This window comes from Chelonia mydas, chromosome 1 (assembly GCF_015237465.2).
Source record: "Chelonia mydas isolate rCheMyd1 chromosome 1, rCheMyd1.pri.v2, whole genome shotgun sequence".
Lineage (NCBI taxonomy): Eukaryota > Metazoa > Chordata > Testudines > Cheloniidae > Chelonia > Chelonia mydas.
The window spans coordinates 1,999,275-2,014,822 of NC_057849.1; the positions used below are offsets into that span (position 1 = coordinate 1,999,275).

At 47.3% G+C, this 15,548-nt stretch overlaps 1 protein-coding gene across 1 annotated transcript; it reads left to right on the forward strand.

Moving 5' to 3' along the window:
* The first annotated feature begins 4,852 nt into the window (after positions 1–4,852).
* Positions 4,853–5,800, forward strand: LOC119565136 (olfactory receptor 52R1-like). Its single transcript, XM_037889561.1, has one exon. It carries the CDS (start codon positions 4,853–4,855, stop codon positions 5,798–5,800), a length of 948 nt encoding a protein of 315 aa, XP_037745489.1.
* The last annotated feature ends 9,748 nt before the right edge of the window (positions 5,801–15,548 follow it).

Below are 15,548 nucleotides of genomic sequence, written 5' to 3' on the forward strand. Positions count from 1 at the left end.
GTGCCCCATAGCAACACCCTCGTGTCCCCATATTTACCATGGTCATTTGATTACAATGTTTTTTATAAAAAAATTGTCATGTAATGTATCAATGGAAAAGTTATCATTTGCAGAACATGATTATCCTACTTGTATGCACGTATTCTTTTTGTACCTAAAGTTATGAATATTGACCATGTACCAGTATTTCAAATGTGTTTGCTCTTTGGTAACAGCCACAATGTAGTTCACATCCCATCTAGACAGCATTTGATGAATGAAGCATTCAAGGTAATGGTGCATTAAGAAACACGGTAGGCCCTAGAAGAAGATTATCCCCACCTCATGGATTTCCCTGCAAATGTTCAAGCCAGGATATGGATAATGGCCCCTGCTATGAATTATCGAAGCATGCAAGGGCATGTGACCAGCTCATGTGACACTGGACTCCATCTTGTGCCTTAAATTTTCCACTAACTACGCTGGGGGCTTTTGCTTGGAAAAATGAAGTTCCCTCCACATGGCAGAAGCCCAGTTGGAGCACAGGCTGCCAGGGCAGACGCCCAGCAATGCGTCTGCACACAAAGTTCAGGAGTCCTGAGCAATGTTCCAGTCCATTGGGGAGTCTTGGGTGTTCCTGGTCGTCTTCGGCACCAGTGAACTTTCCCCAACAAACCCCTCCGGTGCCCTCTTCTGCCGCTCTCTGCAAAGCCAGCCAAAGCGACCACCTCCCCACTTAACTAGCTACAGCCTCCCTCCTTAGTCCCAGTGCAGAGTCTCCAGCCCCAGGCCTCACAGCCCCATGCAGCTCTGGGCAGCAGTGATACTGGGTCCAGCTCTGGCCTGTCCTTCTCGGGCGATTCCTCCCTTGCACAGTGCTCCTCAGGCTCCTGTCCTGGGGTGTCCCTGATCGGCCGCCCTGTCCTTCCCAGGCTTCAGGCAGGTTCTCTCTCCTTCTCTTTGTCCGGAGCCTCCCGGCTGCAGCCCTTCTCTCCCCGGGCTCCAGAGCCACCCCCGCAAGTTTCCCTCCTTTCTCTCACTGCTTCCCCTCCCCAATCGGAAAAAAGATTTAAAGGGGCAATGCTCTCTAAACCCCAACTTTTACACTTATAACAACTTAAAATCCATCTTTCTATACTTAGTACATCTGCTTTCTATTTATTTACCTAAAACAGTGTGTTATTTGAAGTATAAAGGGAAATCTGCTCAGCAACAGGGGCTGGTGAATTGTCCTCTCCACATTGAGGGAAGGGGGCAGGGCAATAAACTTACACTGGTCAGTCTTCCGACAAGGGCAAGACAGTAGAGCTCTGAGGACCTAGGCTGGGGAACTGGGGGAACTGGCTGGAGCCTCTCTCTTGTTGGTTCACGAGTGGCTAGTGAAAGTTTTCACGTAACTTCAGGTGTGTGTGTCTCTGTCTGTGTATGACTGTGTAAGTGCAAGACCTGGAGGGGCTTGCTGCTTTTCACAACCTCACAGGCTGTTTCAGGTTGCACCTACAGAAGTCCGTCGTGCCGCCGCCAATGAACAGGCCCTACAATAGTATGAGTCCATTTCCCGCTTATCATGCCCTCAGTTACTGATGGAGAAACCATTTTTATGGCAGAGAACTCGGAACTCCTGGGTCTGTCATTCTCTGTTTGATTTTGGCCGAGTCATGTCTCCCTGTACCTCAGTTTACCTATGGATATAATGCGGATGTGTACATAGTGACTTTCCTTTACTAGCTCTTTTGAAGATCCTTCAATGACAGGTTTCAGAGTAGCAGCCGTGTTAGTCTGTATCCGCAAAAAGGAAAGGAGGAGCTGTAGCACACTAAAGCTTATGCTCAAATAAATGTGTTACTCTCTAAGATGCCACAAGTCCTCCTGTTCAATGAAAGGTTCTACGTGGTGTGATAATAGTAACTGATGAGAATTACTGATCTCTGATCCCGTAGCGAAAATCCCTTGTGCCTCCAGAAAGTTGTTCGTGTCTCCCGTCAGTCATCTTTCTCCAGATCTGTATGTCTACTATCTACCCACCCCTCCTGGGCATTTCGACATCAGACCCCATGAGACTGAGTCACTTTCCCTCAGTTTATTAGTAATCAGCTATAATTTGTAAATATACACAAATACACAGAGCAGCCAATTCCCCTCTGACTCAGTGGAGAGCCCAAGAGTTCTCATCTCCCTTTGGGAAGTTCCCATAAGTATTGGTTGTTGTTAAAGCTGAATAACAAACACAGAAGTACAGACATGGAAACAGAGACATGAGCTGGAGAGTATCTGGTCTCCAGCCTCTTTACATCCAGATGCTGCTTCTCCCCTAGAGGCTGAGCGAACCTCCCTGGGACTGCACTGAGCTATATTTTAAACAATGGACACCACTGTCAGCTCTCAGTGTGGGATGTTGCTGCAGATGCTGGGGTGAGAGAGGTGTGGGACATGGATACATGAGGGGGATTCCCGGCAAAGACGATTCCGTCTCAGAAATCACAGGTACCATCTCTTTCAGTTCGACAAACTAAGTGTAATGTATGCATGATGAGATAGAGAATATGTCTGAATTCATTTCTGCTCTGCACAGCCACTAAACATCCCAGGGACCTTGCCACAGGTGCTGAATTTCCACTAGTATCATGAGCCAAAATGCCCCTCTTTGCTGTGCCCCTTGGTGATGGGCTTCAGCCCTAAGGTGGCTTCATTTCTGTCACTTAGTGGATCCTTCAGGACGAAAGTTGTTAGTCGAGGTCCAGTACAAGGCCAGATTCAGAGGCCGCGGGCCATAGTTTGCTCAGGTCCCAGTGAAGTGCTGTGGCACCCCCGCTGTTGTGTTTTAAGTGTAGATAAGCCCTCAAGCAGATCATCCAGGAAAACATCCAGTCTGGAGTAAGAACTGAGAAAAAACCTCAGGGGCCAGCTGTGTGTTAATGCACAGAGACCGCCACCTCCTCCTCTTGCAATTTAGGGCTTTGGATGTTAACGGGGTGGGGTGGGGAGCGAGTGTTACCAGACTTTATCTGCTGAAAAGCATGGAGGTGCTACGGCTCCTCACGCGCTTAAATATGACAATTGTTCAACATGGGCAAGACATCTTCTCCCTTAGCTTCATGCTAGAAGTGGGCTGAACTCTGTGCCTGATACTTTCAAAATTCAGTTCAGCCGCAAGTAGACACCCAGCTTGGGAAATTTCAGGTAAATGGCTGGTAAACTTATATGTAATTGAAAATGAAGTCTTGTAAGTCAAGATCTCTGACAGACTTAACTATGCCATTAAAAGTATGGAGGAACATTGCCACATAGATCAAGAGGGGGCTGATCTACAGCATGGCAGATTTAGATTTAATCTCAGATAAACTTCCGAACTGTGAGAACAGGAGGACAATGGACAATGGACAATGGAGTATAAAATCCTAGTGTCGACCAGGTCTTACTCAAACAAAAGCTGAACTGTTATGCCATGAAACTTTCAAAATGCAATTCAGCCGGAAGTAGACACCCAACATGGGAAATTCCAGGTTAATGTTTGGCAAACTTATACGCAACTGAAAATGAAGTCTTGTCATTGAAGGTGCCAGATAGACTCAACTCTGGGTGATGCCACCAGCACCACCAACTGTGGCCAACCCATTTGTGAATCCCATTCAGCTAAGCTCTTTGCTCCAATATTGTCTGTGGCAAGGAGTTCCACAGGCCAAATATGGTTTATGTAACCAGTTTTCTTTTATCAATTTTATATGCTTAGCGTTTCAATGTAATTGAATGTTCCCTTGCTCCTGTGTTATGAGACAGAATAAATATAAATGAACTACTTTCTATATTGATAGGTTCATAGGCTTTAAAGTCAGAAAGGATCATTAGATCATGCAGCCTGTCCTCCTCTGTAACACAGACCTTTAAATTTCTCCCCGTTACCCCAGTACTGAGCTCCATAACTTGTGATTGAGTAAGACCTGGTCGACACCAGGATTTTACATCATGGAATCAAAGAGCGACAGGGTTAGAAGGAGCTGCAAGGATCAGCTAGTCTAACCTCTGCCGAGATGCAGGATTTGTTGTGTCTAAACCACCCCAGACAGACGAGTGTCCAGCCTCCTGTTGAAAACCTCCAGTGAAGGACTTTCCACAACCTGCCTGGGCATCTGTTCCATTGTCCTGCTATTCTTCCAGTTGGGAAGTTTATCTGAGATTAAATCTAAATCTGAATAGCTGTAGTTTGAACCCATTGCCTCTTCCTTGCCCTATGTGGCCACAGAGAACAACTTTCCTCCATCTTCTTTATGGCAGCCTTTCAAGTATCTCAAGACCCCTCTCATGTCCCCCATCAATCCTCCCTTTTCCAAACTAATCATACCCAGTTTCTTCAGCCTTTGCTCGTATGGCTTGCATTCCACCCTGTGGTTAGATTCTGTCACTGAAACTGAGGAGTTCTGTCATTGAAAGTGGCTTTGCAGTGTGTACACCGCCGCTCTTTCTTCGTCAAAAACAGCTTTTTTGTGAAAAAACTTGGTCGTGTAGACAAGGCCTAAGGAACAACGATGAATAACCAGTATCCACATTTGTGTTTCCTGCTGGGGCCCAGTAACTTTTCCCACACCACGATGAGTGGGAATTAATGAGGCAGGGAGCACCATAAAATATGGAATTGAGATTAGTAAGGTCATTTGTTCATAGTTCATTTCTCTGAATTATTAAAATATCATTTTTCAGTGTGTGAAGGGCGACCAATCTGCTTCACCCATGAGAACAGCCCCCAGTAGTGCCTGCATTGTCTCATATTAACATTGTCTCTCCATCCAGGTTTTTTTACTGTGACCATCACTCTGGGCATATACAGGAAGTCACGGAAACACGTGGTACAAGCAGGAGACACCTTCTCTCCTACTCCATGTCAGATTCCAACACAACTGAATTGATGAACCCCTCCACCTTCATCCTGCTGGGCATTCCTGGCTTGGAGGCAGTCCATGTCTGGATCTCCATCCCCTTCTGCACCATGTATACCATCGCCATCTTGGGGAACTTCACCATCCTGTTCATTGTGAAGACGGAGCTGAGCCTCCATGCGCCCATGTACTATTTCCTCTGCATGCTGGCCGTCACCGACCTGGTCCTGTATACTTCCACCATGCCCAAAATCCTGGCAATCTTCTGGTTCAATTCCAGGGAGATCAATTTCAGTGCCTGCCTCACCCAGATGTACTTCATTCACTGCTTCTCAGTGCTGGAGTCTGGGATCCTCGTGGCCATGGCCTTAGATCGCTATGTGGCCATCTGCCATCCCCTGAGACATTCCACCATCCTGTCAAACCTTGTGGTGGTCAAGATTGGCCTGGCCGTGATGCTGCGCAGTGGCATGGTCATACTGCCCTTTCCCTTCCTGGTAAGACAGTGGCCGTATTGCAGAACCAACATCATCCCTGAGCCGTACTGCATGCATATAGCTGTGGCGAAGCTGGCCTGCGCCGACACCCATGTCAGTAGTTACTACGGCCTCTTTGTGACATTCGGTGTGACAGGTCTGGATGGGATTTTTATCACTGTGTCCTATACCCAGATCCTCAGGACCATCTTCAGCCTCCCCACAAAGGATGCCCGGCTCAAGACTTTTGAAACCTGCGGCTCCCACCTCTGTGTCATTTTAGCCTTTTACATCCCACGTCTCTTCATCTCCCTCATGTACAGATTTGCCCGGAATGTGCCCCTGCATTTCCATGTTCTCATTGCCAATGTATACCTCTTCATGCCCCCCATGCTAAACCCCATCATCTACGGGCTGAGGACCAAACAGATCCGGGACAGGCTGCTCCGGCTCTTTACTCATAAAGGGGCCTAAAGTTTCCTTCATGTGCTCTGATTCTGAGATTGAGCTCCGTGCAGAGCTGGCTGGTGACATGGTGCCAGGCCTCCTTCCCTGAATCCATGACTGGACAGTCAAAGGGACATTAAATCCTTTCCTGGACTTACTGTGCTGTGTCAGTGTGACAAACTGAGGAATCGGTCTGTGTACAACTCACAGGATTGCCACCATTCTAATTCTTTTTAACTGGACCTCTGAGGCCCCGCGTCCTGCCCAGCCTATTCCCCAAGGTCCTGCCCCCAGCCCCACCTCTATCCACAAGGCAGCTTCCACTGTCCCATCTCCGTAAACGCTCCACTCGCTTCTCTGCCTTTTCGTTCTATGCCCCACCTAAGCTCCGCCTTTTCCCCCCAAAGCCCCACCCTGTTGCTCGCTCCCCTCCTCTCCAACCCCTCCACTCGCTGGATCATCTCCACCTTCCTACCCTCCCCCACCCCCATCTGGGCTCTTCTGCTGCGGGACTGGGACAGGATCTGGAGCAGCCTGGCAAGGAACCTGCAGTGAGTGCAGTGAGGACGCAGTGCAGGGGCCGACAGGCCAGTCTGGAGCAGAGAGGGAAGCCAGGAAACCCTATAAATTCAGCTGAGCATTGGGAGCAGGACTACGCAGCAGTCAGCTGAGATTGTGCCTCATACAGCGTGTGGGCCCGAAAGCTCAGCTGCAAAGTTCTGACGGTTTGAGACCATTGTGTGGCTTATTTCCTTAGCTTTCAGCAATGGTCTCAAATTGCAGTGGGGGAGGTCTAGGTTGGATATTAGGAAACACTGTTTCACTAGGAGGGTGGTGAAGCACTGGAATGGGTTACCTAGAGAGGTGCTGGAATCTCCATCCTTAGAGGTTTTTAAGGCCCATCTTGACAAAGCCCTGGCTGGGATGATTTAGTTGGTGTTGGTCCTGCTCTGAGCAGGGGGTTGGACTAGATGACCTCCTGAGGTCTCTTCCAATCCTAATCTTCTATGATTCTGTGATTCCATGAAATTTGGCTTGTGGAACTCCTCACCACAGTCACTATTGGAGCAAATAGCTTAACTGAATGGGATTCACAAATGGATTGGCCATTTTTTGTGGCACCACCATTAATTAAGTTTATCTGACAACTTCAATTAGAAGACCTCATTTTCAGTTTTGTATAAGGTCAACAAATCTTTATACATTTGGACTGGAATTTCCCACACTGTGTGTCTGCTTCGGTGTGAATTGTTTTTTGAAAGTTTCAGGCAAAACGGTTTGGCTAACTTTTCAAATGAAGCTAGGACAGAAGATGTCTTGTTCATGTTGAAATTTTTTTTATAATTAGCACCTCTTTGCCTTACAGGAGATAAAACTCGAATAGCAACCTTTTTGTTAACAGCCATAGCCGTGAAATGCAAGAAGAGGATGTGACAGTTTCTGTGCATTAACATAGACCTGGCTCCTGAGGTCATTCAGATCTCTTGGGTGAATACCATCTGCTGCTGGTGATTTATTACTGTTATGTTTATCAATTTGTTCCAAAACCTCCCCTTATCACTTGGAGAAAGGTGCTTAGCCAAATGGGATTCAGAAATGGATTGGCCCTTGTATGTCGAGATGGGGGCACCACCTTTTGTTCAGGCGCTCTGACTGTGCCACTGAAATGCAGCCATCTTGGGGTGAGAGGCCATAAGCCAGGGTCAACAGGGATTCAGAGAAAAGAGAGATATTTTGGCCAGTGATAGTGAAGCAAACTCATTACCAGTGCCAAGGGCCCTGAATTTTTAATGGCCATGCAGAGTGGAAAGGACCACAGAGACGTATTCTCTATCGCATCACACCAGGTTGCACTGAGTTTGTTGAGCAGGTGAGTTTCTCAACGAGAGATGGGTACCTGTGAATTCTGGGATGGAAGCATCTTCCCTGGGAATCACCATGAGTTTGCCGTGTCCCACAGCTCTCTCACATCAGCTTCTGCAGCAACGTCCGAAGCCAATAGCCGGCACAGGGGGTGCACCATTTGTAATATAGATCTGTGCAATGCCAGTGCGGTTTGTTCAGCCTCTAGTGGTGAATTGATCATCTGGATGGGAATAGGCTGGAGACCAGCCTATCTGCACTTCTGTGTTCTATATCCACCTTTAGGAGTAAACAGTATTTAAGGGACCTTCCTAAAAGGAGATGAAAACACTCAGGCTCTGTGCTTTGTGTATTTGTGTATATTTAATATTAGAGTTGATTATTAAGAAAAATAGAGATAATGCCTTGGCCTCCATAGGGTCTGATAGACTGTAAATGCCCAGGATGTCTGGGTAGCTAGCACACAGACTGATCTGCAGAAAGATGCCTCAGGGGAGAAAAGAACAGTATTTGTAGACACATGGGGCTGTTGCTAGGAGATCAGAGATCAGTGTGATGGGTTCGGTCACAGAGATCCCCTTAGGACTGTCACCTGATGTGCTGAAATTATCTCTGAGCCAGGTTTCCCTGGCAGCTTGGGATTTCCAGAACCCTGCCTTGTTGAGCCAGACACGCTAGCCTGCTGCAACACAGACCCAGGTTCTGGGTGACACCCCCAAAGCTGCAGGCTTTAGCTGAAAACAGCTCAGCAGGTTACATGTCTCCAGCACCCAGACACCCAGTTTCCAATGAGATCCAAACCCCAAATATAGTCGTTTTACTCTGTATAAAGCTTATACAGGGGAAACTCATAAAGTGTCCGCCCTCTTTTCATTGAAGGATCTTCAAAACACCGAGCAAAGGAAAGTCTCTATGAATATATCCCCATGATACTGATAGGTAAATTGAGGCACCGGGAAAGATGACCTTGGCTGAGGACTCACAGAGAATGACAGACAGAACCGATGGGTCCTGTCTTCCCTGATGTTATCACGGTCTCTCTGTGAGCAGCTGAACACGTGAGAAGAAGGAAATGGACTCAGTTCTAGCAGGGCCTGTTCACTGGGTGGCTATGACAGATTTCCCCTGGATGCAGCCTGGAACTGGGGTACCACTGAGCCCTCTGGCACACCAATATGGGCCCACTCTCACACACTGAGGCTGTGATAAGATGCAATCTTCTCCAGGTCTTGCACTTACAAAGCCATACACCTGCAGGGATACACCCAGCTGTAGTTACATGAATACTTTCACTAGCTACTGTCAGCCCCTCTCTCAGTGTGTAGATGACAATGAGCCCAGCTGTGTTCCTGAGCAGATTTCCCTTTTACATTTCAAATAACACACAGTTTCAGGTCGAAAAATATAAACAAATTTATTAGCTACAGAAGGATAGATTTTAATTGATTATAAGTAATATTTTACAGCTCAAAGTTGGTTACACAGGCTAACAATCCCCTTCAGCCTGGGACCACATCCCCAGTTCAGTCCTTGTTGCTAAGTTTTTTTGCAGGTGTTGAGTTGTGGGGGAGTGAGGCCAAGTGATGATGTCGCTTCCACCTTTTACAGTTTCTGCCATATGGAGGGAATTTCATTTTCCCTTAGCAAATGTCTCCAGCACAGTTAGTGGAAAAATACAGGCACGGGATGGAGCCCAGTGTCACATGAGTTGGTCTCATGTCCTTGCATGCTTCAGTGATTCATAGCAAGGACCATTACCCGTATCCTAGTGAGAACGTTCACAGGAAAGTCCATCAGGTGGGGATAAGCTTCTTCCAAGGCCTATTATGTTTCTTAATGGGCCATAAACTTGAATGGTTTGTATGGGGAGACTTTGGGAAACCAGTAAAGTGTCTGAAACCACTATGGCTTATTGCTAAAAGCAGCCAAGTCAGCAGGCTGTAAATTGGCCATTAAGCAGTCACAGTTGAACCAAGGCAGGGGGGGGGAGGTACCACAGAGAGGGCAGCTTGATCCCGCATCCTTTCTGATAAGAATTGTGTTGAAGTTGCTGATACATGCATTTTAGAAGAGCTGGATGTACACCAGGAATGCCTATTGGGGTTTCAAGGCTGCAAACTCTGGAAAAACCCGCACCTGGTTAATCAATAATCAAAAGAAAGCCTCTTGCTTGCCCATTGGAACTGCTTGCTTAACAAGTTTTCTTTAAGGGACATATCATTCTATTACTAATTTATAAATAAGGGGGGAAAGGTTGAGGTGATGGGACTCTTCGGGACTGGTCTCTTCCTCTGGATGCATCTTGTGTTCCTCACCGGCAGTCGGGCTGCCGCTGTGCCCCACGAGAGCCACACTCAGCTTTGTTAATTATCAAGGGTTGGGGGTGTTTTACTAACCTGTTGCGGACATGTGTATAAATGCTTGAGACTAAGTAAAGTTTAGCTTTAAGTGAAAGCACTCTTGTGTTCTCCTGTTTGTGCCACCATCTATCAGTCGGACGGCCGTATCTCCCGATTTATTTCCTGACACCACCTCGCACAGAGTAAAAGTTACCAAGAGCTTTGGATTCAAAGAACCCCGGGTTACAGGTTCATCCACAACATGATGGGTAGACTGGATGTAAACTACATTGTTACTGTTACCAAGGAGCAAAGAAGTTTGAAATACTGGTACGTCGTCAATAATCATAACTTTAGGTACAAAATGATGTATGCACACCAATAGCAGAATCATATTCAGCAAATCCTAACTTTTCCATTCATACTTTAAATGACACACTTTTGATAAAATATATCCTAATCATATCACCCTAGTAAATATGGGGGTGCCAGGATGTTGCTTTGGTGAACAGAATGTTACATATCACCCGTTAATTTACTGTAGAAGTGTTAGGCATTGACTGATGCAGAAGCAATGTGCCCAAGGCCCTCTTTAGATTTTGACCATACAACTCCCAAGTATTGCAAACATTGTAGTCTTACCCACAGGTGTTCTTGAAAAGTTCTGTGTACCTTTTACCACTTTGTAGATCAGCCTAGTGATCTCAAAACTCAGCCTTCTCTGGGTCGCTAGAAAACCTCTCTTTGCGTCTGTCAAGGTTCGTCCCCCACTCTGACCTCTAGGGTACAGATGTGGGGACCTGCATGAAAACCTCCTAAGCTTACTTTCACCAGCTTAGGTTAAAACTTCCACAAGGTACAAATTAATTTTATCCTTTGCCCCTGGATCTCCACTGCCACCACCAAACTCTAACTGGGTTTACTGGGAAACATAGTTTGGACACGTCTTTCCCCCCCAAATCCTCCCAACCCTTGCACCCCACTTCCTGGGGAAGGTTTAGTAAAAATCCTCACCAATTTGCATAGGTGACCACAGACCCAAACCCTTGGATCTGAGAACAATGAAAAAACATTCAGTTTTCTTACAAGAAGACTTTTAATAGAAGTAAAGGAATCACCTCTGTAAAATCAGGATGGTAGATAACTTACAGGGTAATTAGATTCAAAACATAGAGAATCCCTGAAGGCAAAAAAGTGATCAGGAACAGTCAGCATGGATTCACCAAGGGAAGGTCATGCCTGACTAATCTAATCGCCTTTTATGATGAGATTACTGGTTCTGTGGATGAAGGGAAAGCAGTGGATGTATTGTTTCTTGACTTTAGCAAAGCTTTTGACACGGTCTCCCACAGTATTCTTGTCAGCAAGTTAAGGAAGTATGGGCTGGATGAATGCACTATAAGGTGGGTAGAAAGCTGGCTAGATTGTCGGGCTCAACGGGTAGTGATCAATGGCTCCATGTCTAGTTGGCAGCCGGTGTCAAGTGGAGTGCCCCAGGGGTCGGTCCTGGGGCCGGTTTTGTTCAATATCTTCATAAATGATCTGGAGGATGGTGTGGATTGCACTCTCAGCAAATTTGCGGATGATACTAAACTGGGAGGAGTGGTAGATACGCTGGAGGGGAGGGATAGGATACAGAAGGACCTAGACATTTTGGAGGACTGGGCCAAAAGAAATCTGATGAGGTTCAATAAGGATAAGTGCAGGGTCCTGCACTTAGGATGGAAGAATCCAATGCACCGCTACAGACTAGGGACCGAATGGCTAGGCAGCAGTTCTGCGGAAAAGGACCTAGGGGTTACAGTGGACGAGAAGCTGGATATGAGTCAGCAGCGTGCCCTTGTTGCCAAGAAGGCCAATGGCATTTTGGGATGTATAAGTAGGGGCATAGCGAGCAGATCGAGGGACGTGATCGTTCCCCTCTATTCGACACTGGTGAGGCCTCATCTGGAGTACTGTGTCCAGTTTTGGGCCCCACACTACAAGAAGGATGTGGATAAATTGGAGAGAGTCCAGCGAAGGGCAACAAAAATGATTAGGGGTCTAGAGCACATGACTTATGAGGAGAGGCTGAGGGAACTGGGATTGTTTAGTCTGCAGAAGAGAAGAATGAGGGGGGATTTGATAGCTGCTTTCAACTACCTGAAAGGGGGTTCCAAAGAGGATGGCTCTAGACTGTTCTCAATGGTAGCAGATGACAGAACGAGGAGTAATGGTCTCAAGTTGCAATGGGGGAGGTTTAGATTGGATATTAGGAAAAACTTTTTCACTAAGAGGGTGGTGAAACACTGGAATGCGTTACCTAGGGAGGTGGTAGAATCTCCTTCCTTAGAGGTTTTTAAGGTCAGGCTTGACAAAGCCCTGGCTGGGATGATTTAACTGGGACTTGGTCCTGCTTCGAGCAGGGGGTTGGACTAGATGACCTTCTGGGGTCCCTTCCAACCCTGATATTCTATGATTCTATGATTCTATGAAAACCTTAAGTTACAAAAAAAGACACACAGACAGGGATAGTCATTCTGTTCAGCACAGTTCTTTTCTCAGCCATTTAAAGAAATCATAATCTAACACATACCTAGCTAGATTACTTACTAAAAGTTCTAAGACTCCATTCCTGGTCTATCCCCGGCAAAAGCAGCATACAGACAGACACAAACCCTTTGTTTCTCTCCCTCCTCCCAGCTTTTGAAAGTATCTTGTCTCCTCATTGGTCATTTTGGTCAGGTGCCAGCGAGGTTACCTTTAGCTTCTTAACCCTTTACAGGTGAGAGGATTTTTTCCTCTGGCCAGGAGGGATTTTAAAGGGGTTTACCCTTCCCTTTATATTTATGACAGCGTCTCTTCAACATTGTTAACCATTGTGCTTTTCCAACTGGCGATAACTCAATAGAGATATTTATCAATTTGCTATGAGGAGCTGTGCCTCAGTTTCTCCTTCCATGCAGGAGATCAGGTTTGATTATGGTTTCCCTACTCTGACAAGCCTTGAGCCTGTTTACAGGTGTTAGCTGAGAAGGAGTGTCCTCAGAGGGTTTCTTGTTTTCAGCTCCTTGCATGTCCAAAAATGGTTCCCAAAATCATGCACATTACACCTTTTCATAGGATTTACCATCACTACCAAACTCTTTCTTATAAAATTTATCATTAGCAGCAATCTTTGTATCATGAGACTGAACAATAAAACCAAAGCTTTTATCACTGGTAGGTGTTTCCGAGTATTGTTATTTTACCACATGTTTTGCTTGGACAGTTTGTTTTTTTCAAGACTCACTGTGTCTTTGAACTCCTCCCTGAACCTTACCCTGTGTTTAGTTACTGGTTCCCCCCCCCCCCCCCTTCAGTAGGGATCTCAGGCTAAGGTTATCTTTGGGGTCTTGATGTGCCAGGGTCTGGTGAGGTAAGGATGTAAGTGGAGTTTGTATGTTAGCTAGCCCTCTGTGGAGCTTCTTCTCAACCCCAGAGTTATGCCCATGAAAAAAATCTACCCCTCACATGTGCTTTCCCTGTAATCCCAACTTCAACCCCCCCTGCTCCTTGTCTCCTGCCCGCCCCCTGCTGCAACCCCCCACCCCAAAACCGCATCCCTGGTACCCCACCCGCATCCAAATCTCCTGCTCCCTATCCCCTGACTTCCCTGACCACTATCCAGACCCCCGCCGCCTGACTGCCCCCCTCAGAACTCCTGACCCATCCAACCCCCCCTGCTCCTTGTCCCCTCACTGCCCCCTCCCGGGACCCCCTGCCCCAAACTGCCCCCCTGGGGCCCCACCCCCTATCCAACCCCCCTGCTCCCTGAGCCCTGACTGGCCTGACCCCTATCCACACCCCCACCCCTGACAGGCCCCCCGGAACCCCTATCCCCTGACCGCCCCCCCCAAACCTCCACCCCATCCAACGGTCCTCTCTCCCCGACTACCCCCCAGGACCTCCTGCCCCTTATCCAACTTCCCCCTCCCCCTTACCAGGCCGCTCAGAGCAGCAGGACAGGCTTATTGGAAAGCTTGGGAGGTGGGCGGGAAGAAGCTAGCTTCCCCGGCCGGGAGCTCAGGGGCTGGGCAGGATGGTACCACGGGCCAGATGTGGACCGCGGGCCATAGTTTTCCCACCTCTGTTCTACTCCCATTGTTTTCTCCTCTGGGCCCCTCACCCCCAACCACAAGGCACATCTCGCTATGCTCCCTCGAGTGGGATCTCTCCCTGATTCAGATGTAATAGGCTTGCAGCTAGGGACCGACCAAGGTGTGTTACATGAGTGCTTTTGCCAACCACCCATGAACCAACAGTAGAGAGATTCCAGCCTATTCTCCCCTAGGACCCCAGAGCTGTGTCATCTTGCCCTGATGAGAAGTCAGACCAGGGTGAGTTTATTACCCAGTCTGCCCCTCCCTCAAAGTGGAACGGACAATGCACCAGCCCCTGTTCCGGAGCAGATTTCCATTTATACTTCAAACAACACACTGTTTTAGTTAAAAAAAAAAGCAGATTAATTAAGTACAAAAAGATAGATGTTAAGTGATTGAAAATAATAACTTCGAAATAATAAGATCAAAGTAGATTATCTAAGAAATAAAGCAAATCACAATCTGAGGTCTGTACGCTAGACAGTCTATATTCATGCAGTCGCAGTCTTGTTGTGCTGCCGAAGCTTTGGGCGCCCACGTGATCGCTGGCCAGGCAGTGGCATTCCTTGCTGTGCCCACTTCAGAATTTGCTGCTCTTTGTGTCTAGTAATGTGTCCCCAGCAAGAAAGCTTCCAAAATAAAACAGCACTGATGAGAGCAGCTGTGGGTTCAATATAACCTCGCTCCTGATCTTGTGCTGCCCCGTGATATGGAGCAGCTGCCGGAGACCGGGAGCATTGAAAATGTCAGCCCAGAGTTCCTCAGCCCCCACATTTTGCTTCCATCCCCTGGAGCTGGGGTACCCATTGTTCTGCAGCTTTGTAATAAGCCTGTTGCTGCAACATCCCCACAAAGCCTGTGGAAGGGAACAAGGCAGCAGCTGCTACTCTGTGAGCACCCACATCTTTCGAGGAGCCTCCAGCCCTGTCTGTAAAGCTGCCACCTGCCCAGCAATCCCTCCAGACAGGTTCATACTAAGCTGTTTGCAGTTTGCAGCTGCAGATTGCCAGAGAGTAATGGCCAGGGTCTTCCCTTTACCTGGATTAATAACCAGACTAATGAGCACTGCTTCTTGCTGCACTGTTTAAGAAAGAAGAAAGGAAACAAACAAAGAGTCTACAACACCCCATCACGCTTCAGTCTTCTCATACTCATGCCACACGGAAAGCCAGAACAGGAAAGGGAATTGAATCTCAAAGGAGAAAAAGCAAACCAAAAAACTTCGAACTGTCTCTGGAGAGAGAGACTGTGCTGCCAAAATCTCTAACTCTAATGTGTAAGTTGCTGTCCTGGGGCAGAAGCTGGTATTTGGAATAGAGGAACTTGATCCAATGTTTAGTAACTCACTTGCACCCCTGTTTCCCAGGAATTGAATCAGCCCTCCTGGGATCTTTGCTGCTTGTTTAGGGGGTCAAAGTTCTCCCATCTCAGGCAGAAGAAGAACAGCAGCTC

Excerpts from the sequence above, each read along its gene's own strand:
- LOC119565136 (XM_037889561.1), top strand. The coding sequence starts at position 4,853 with ATGTCAGATTCCAACACAACTGAATTGATGAACCCCTCCACCTTCATC.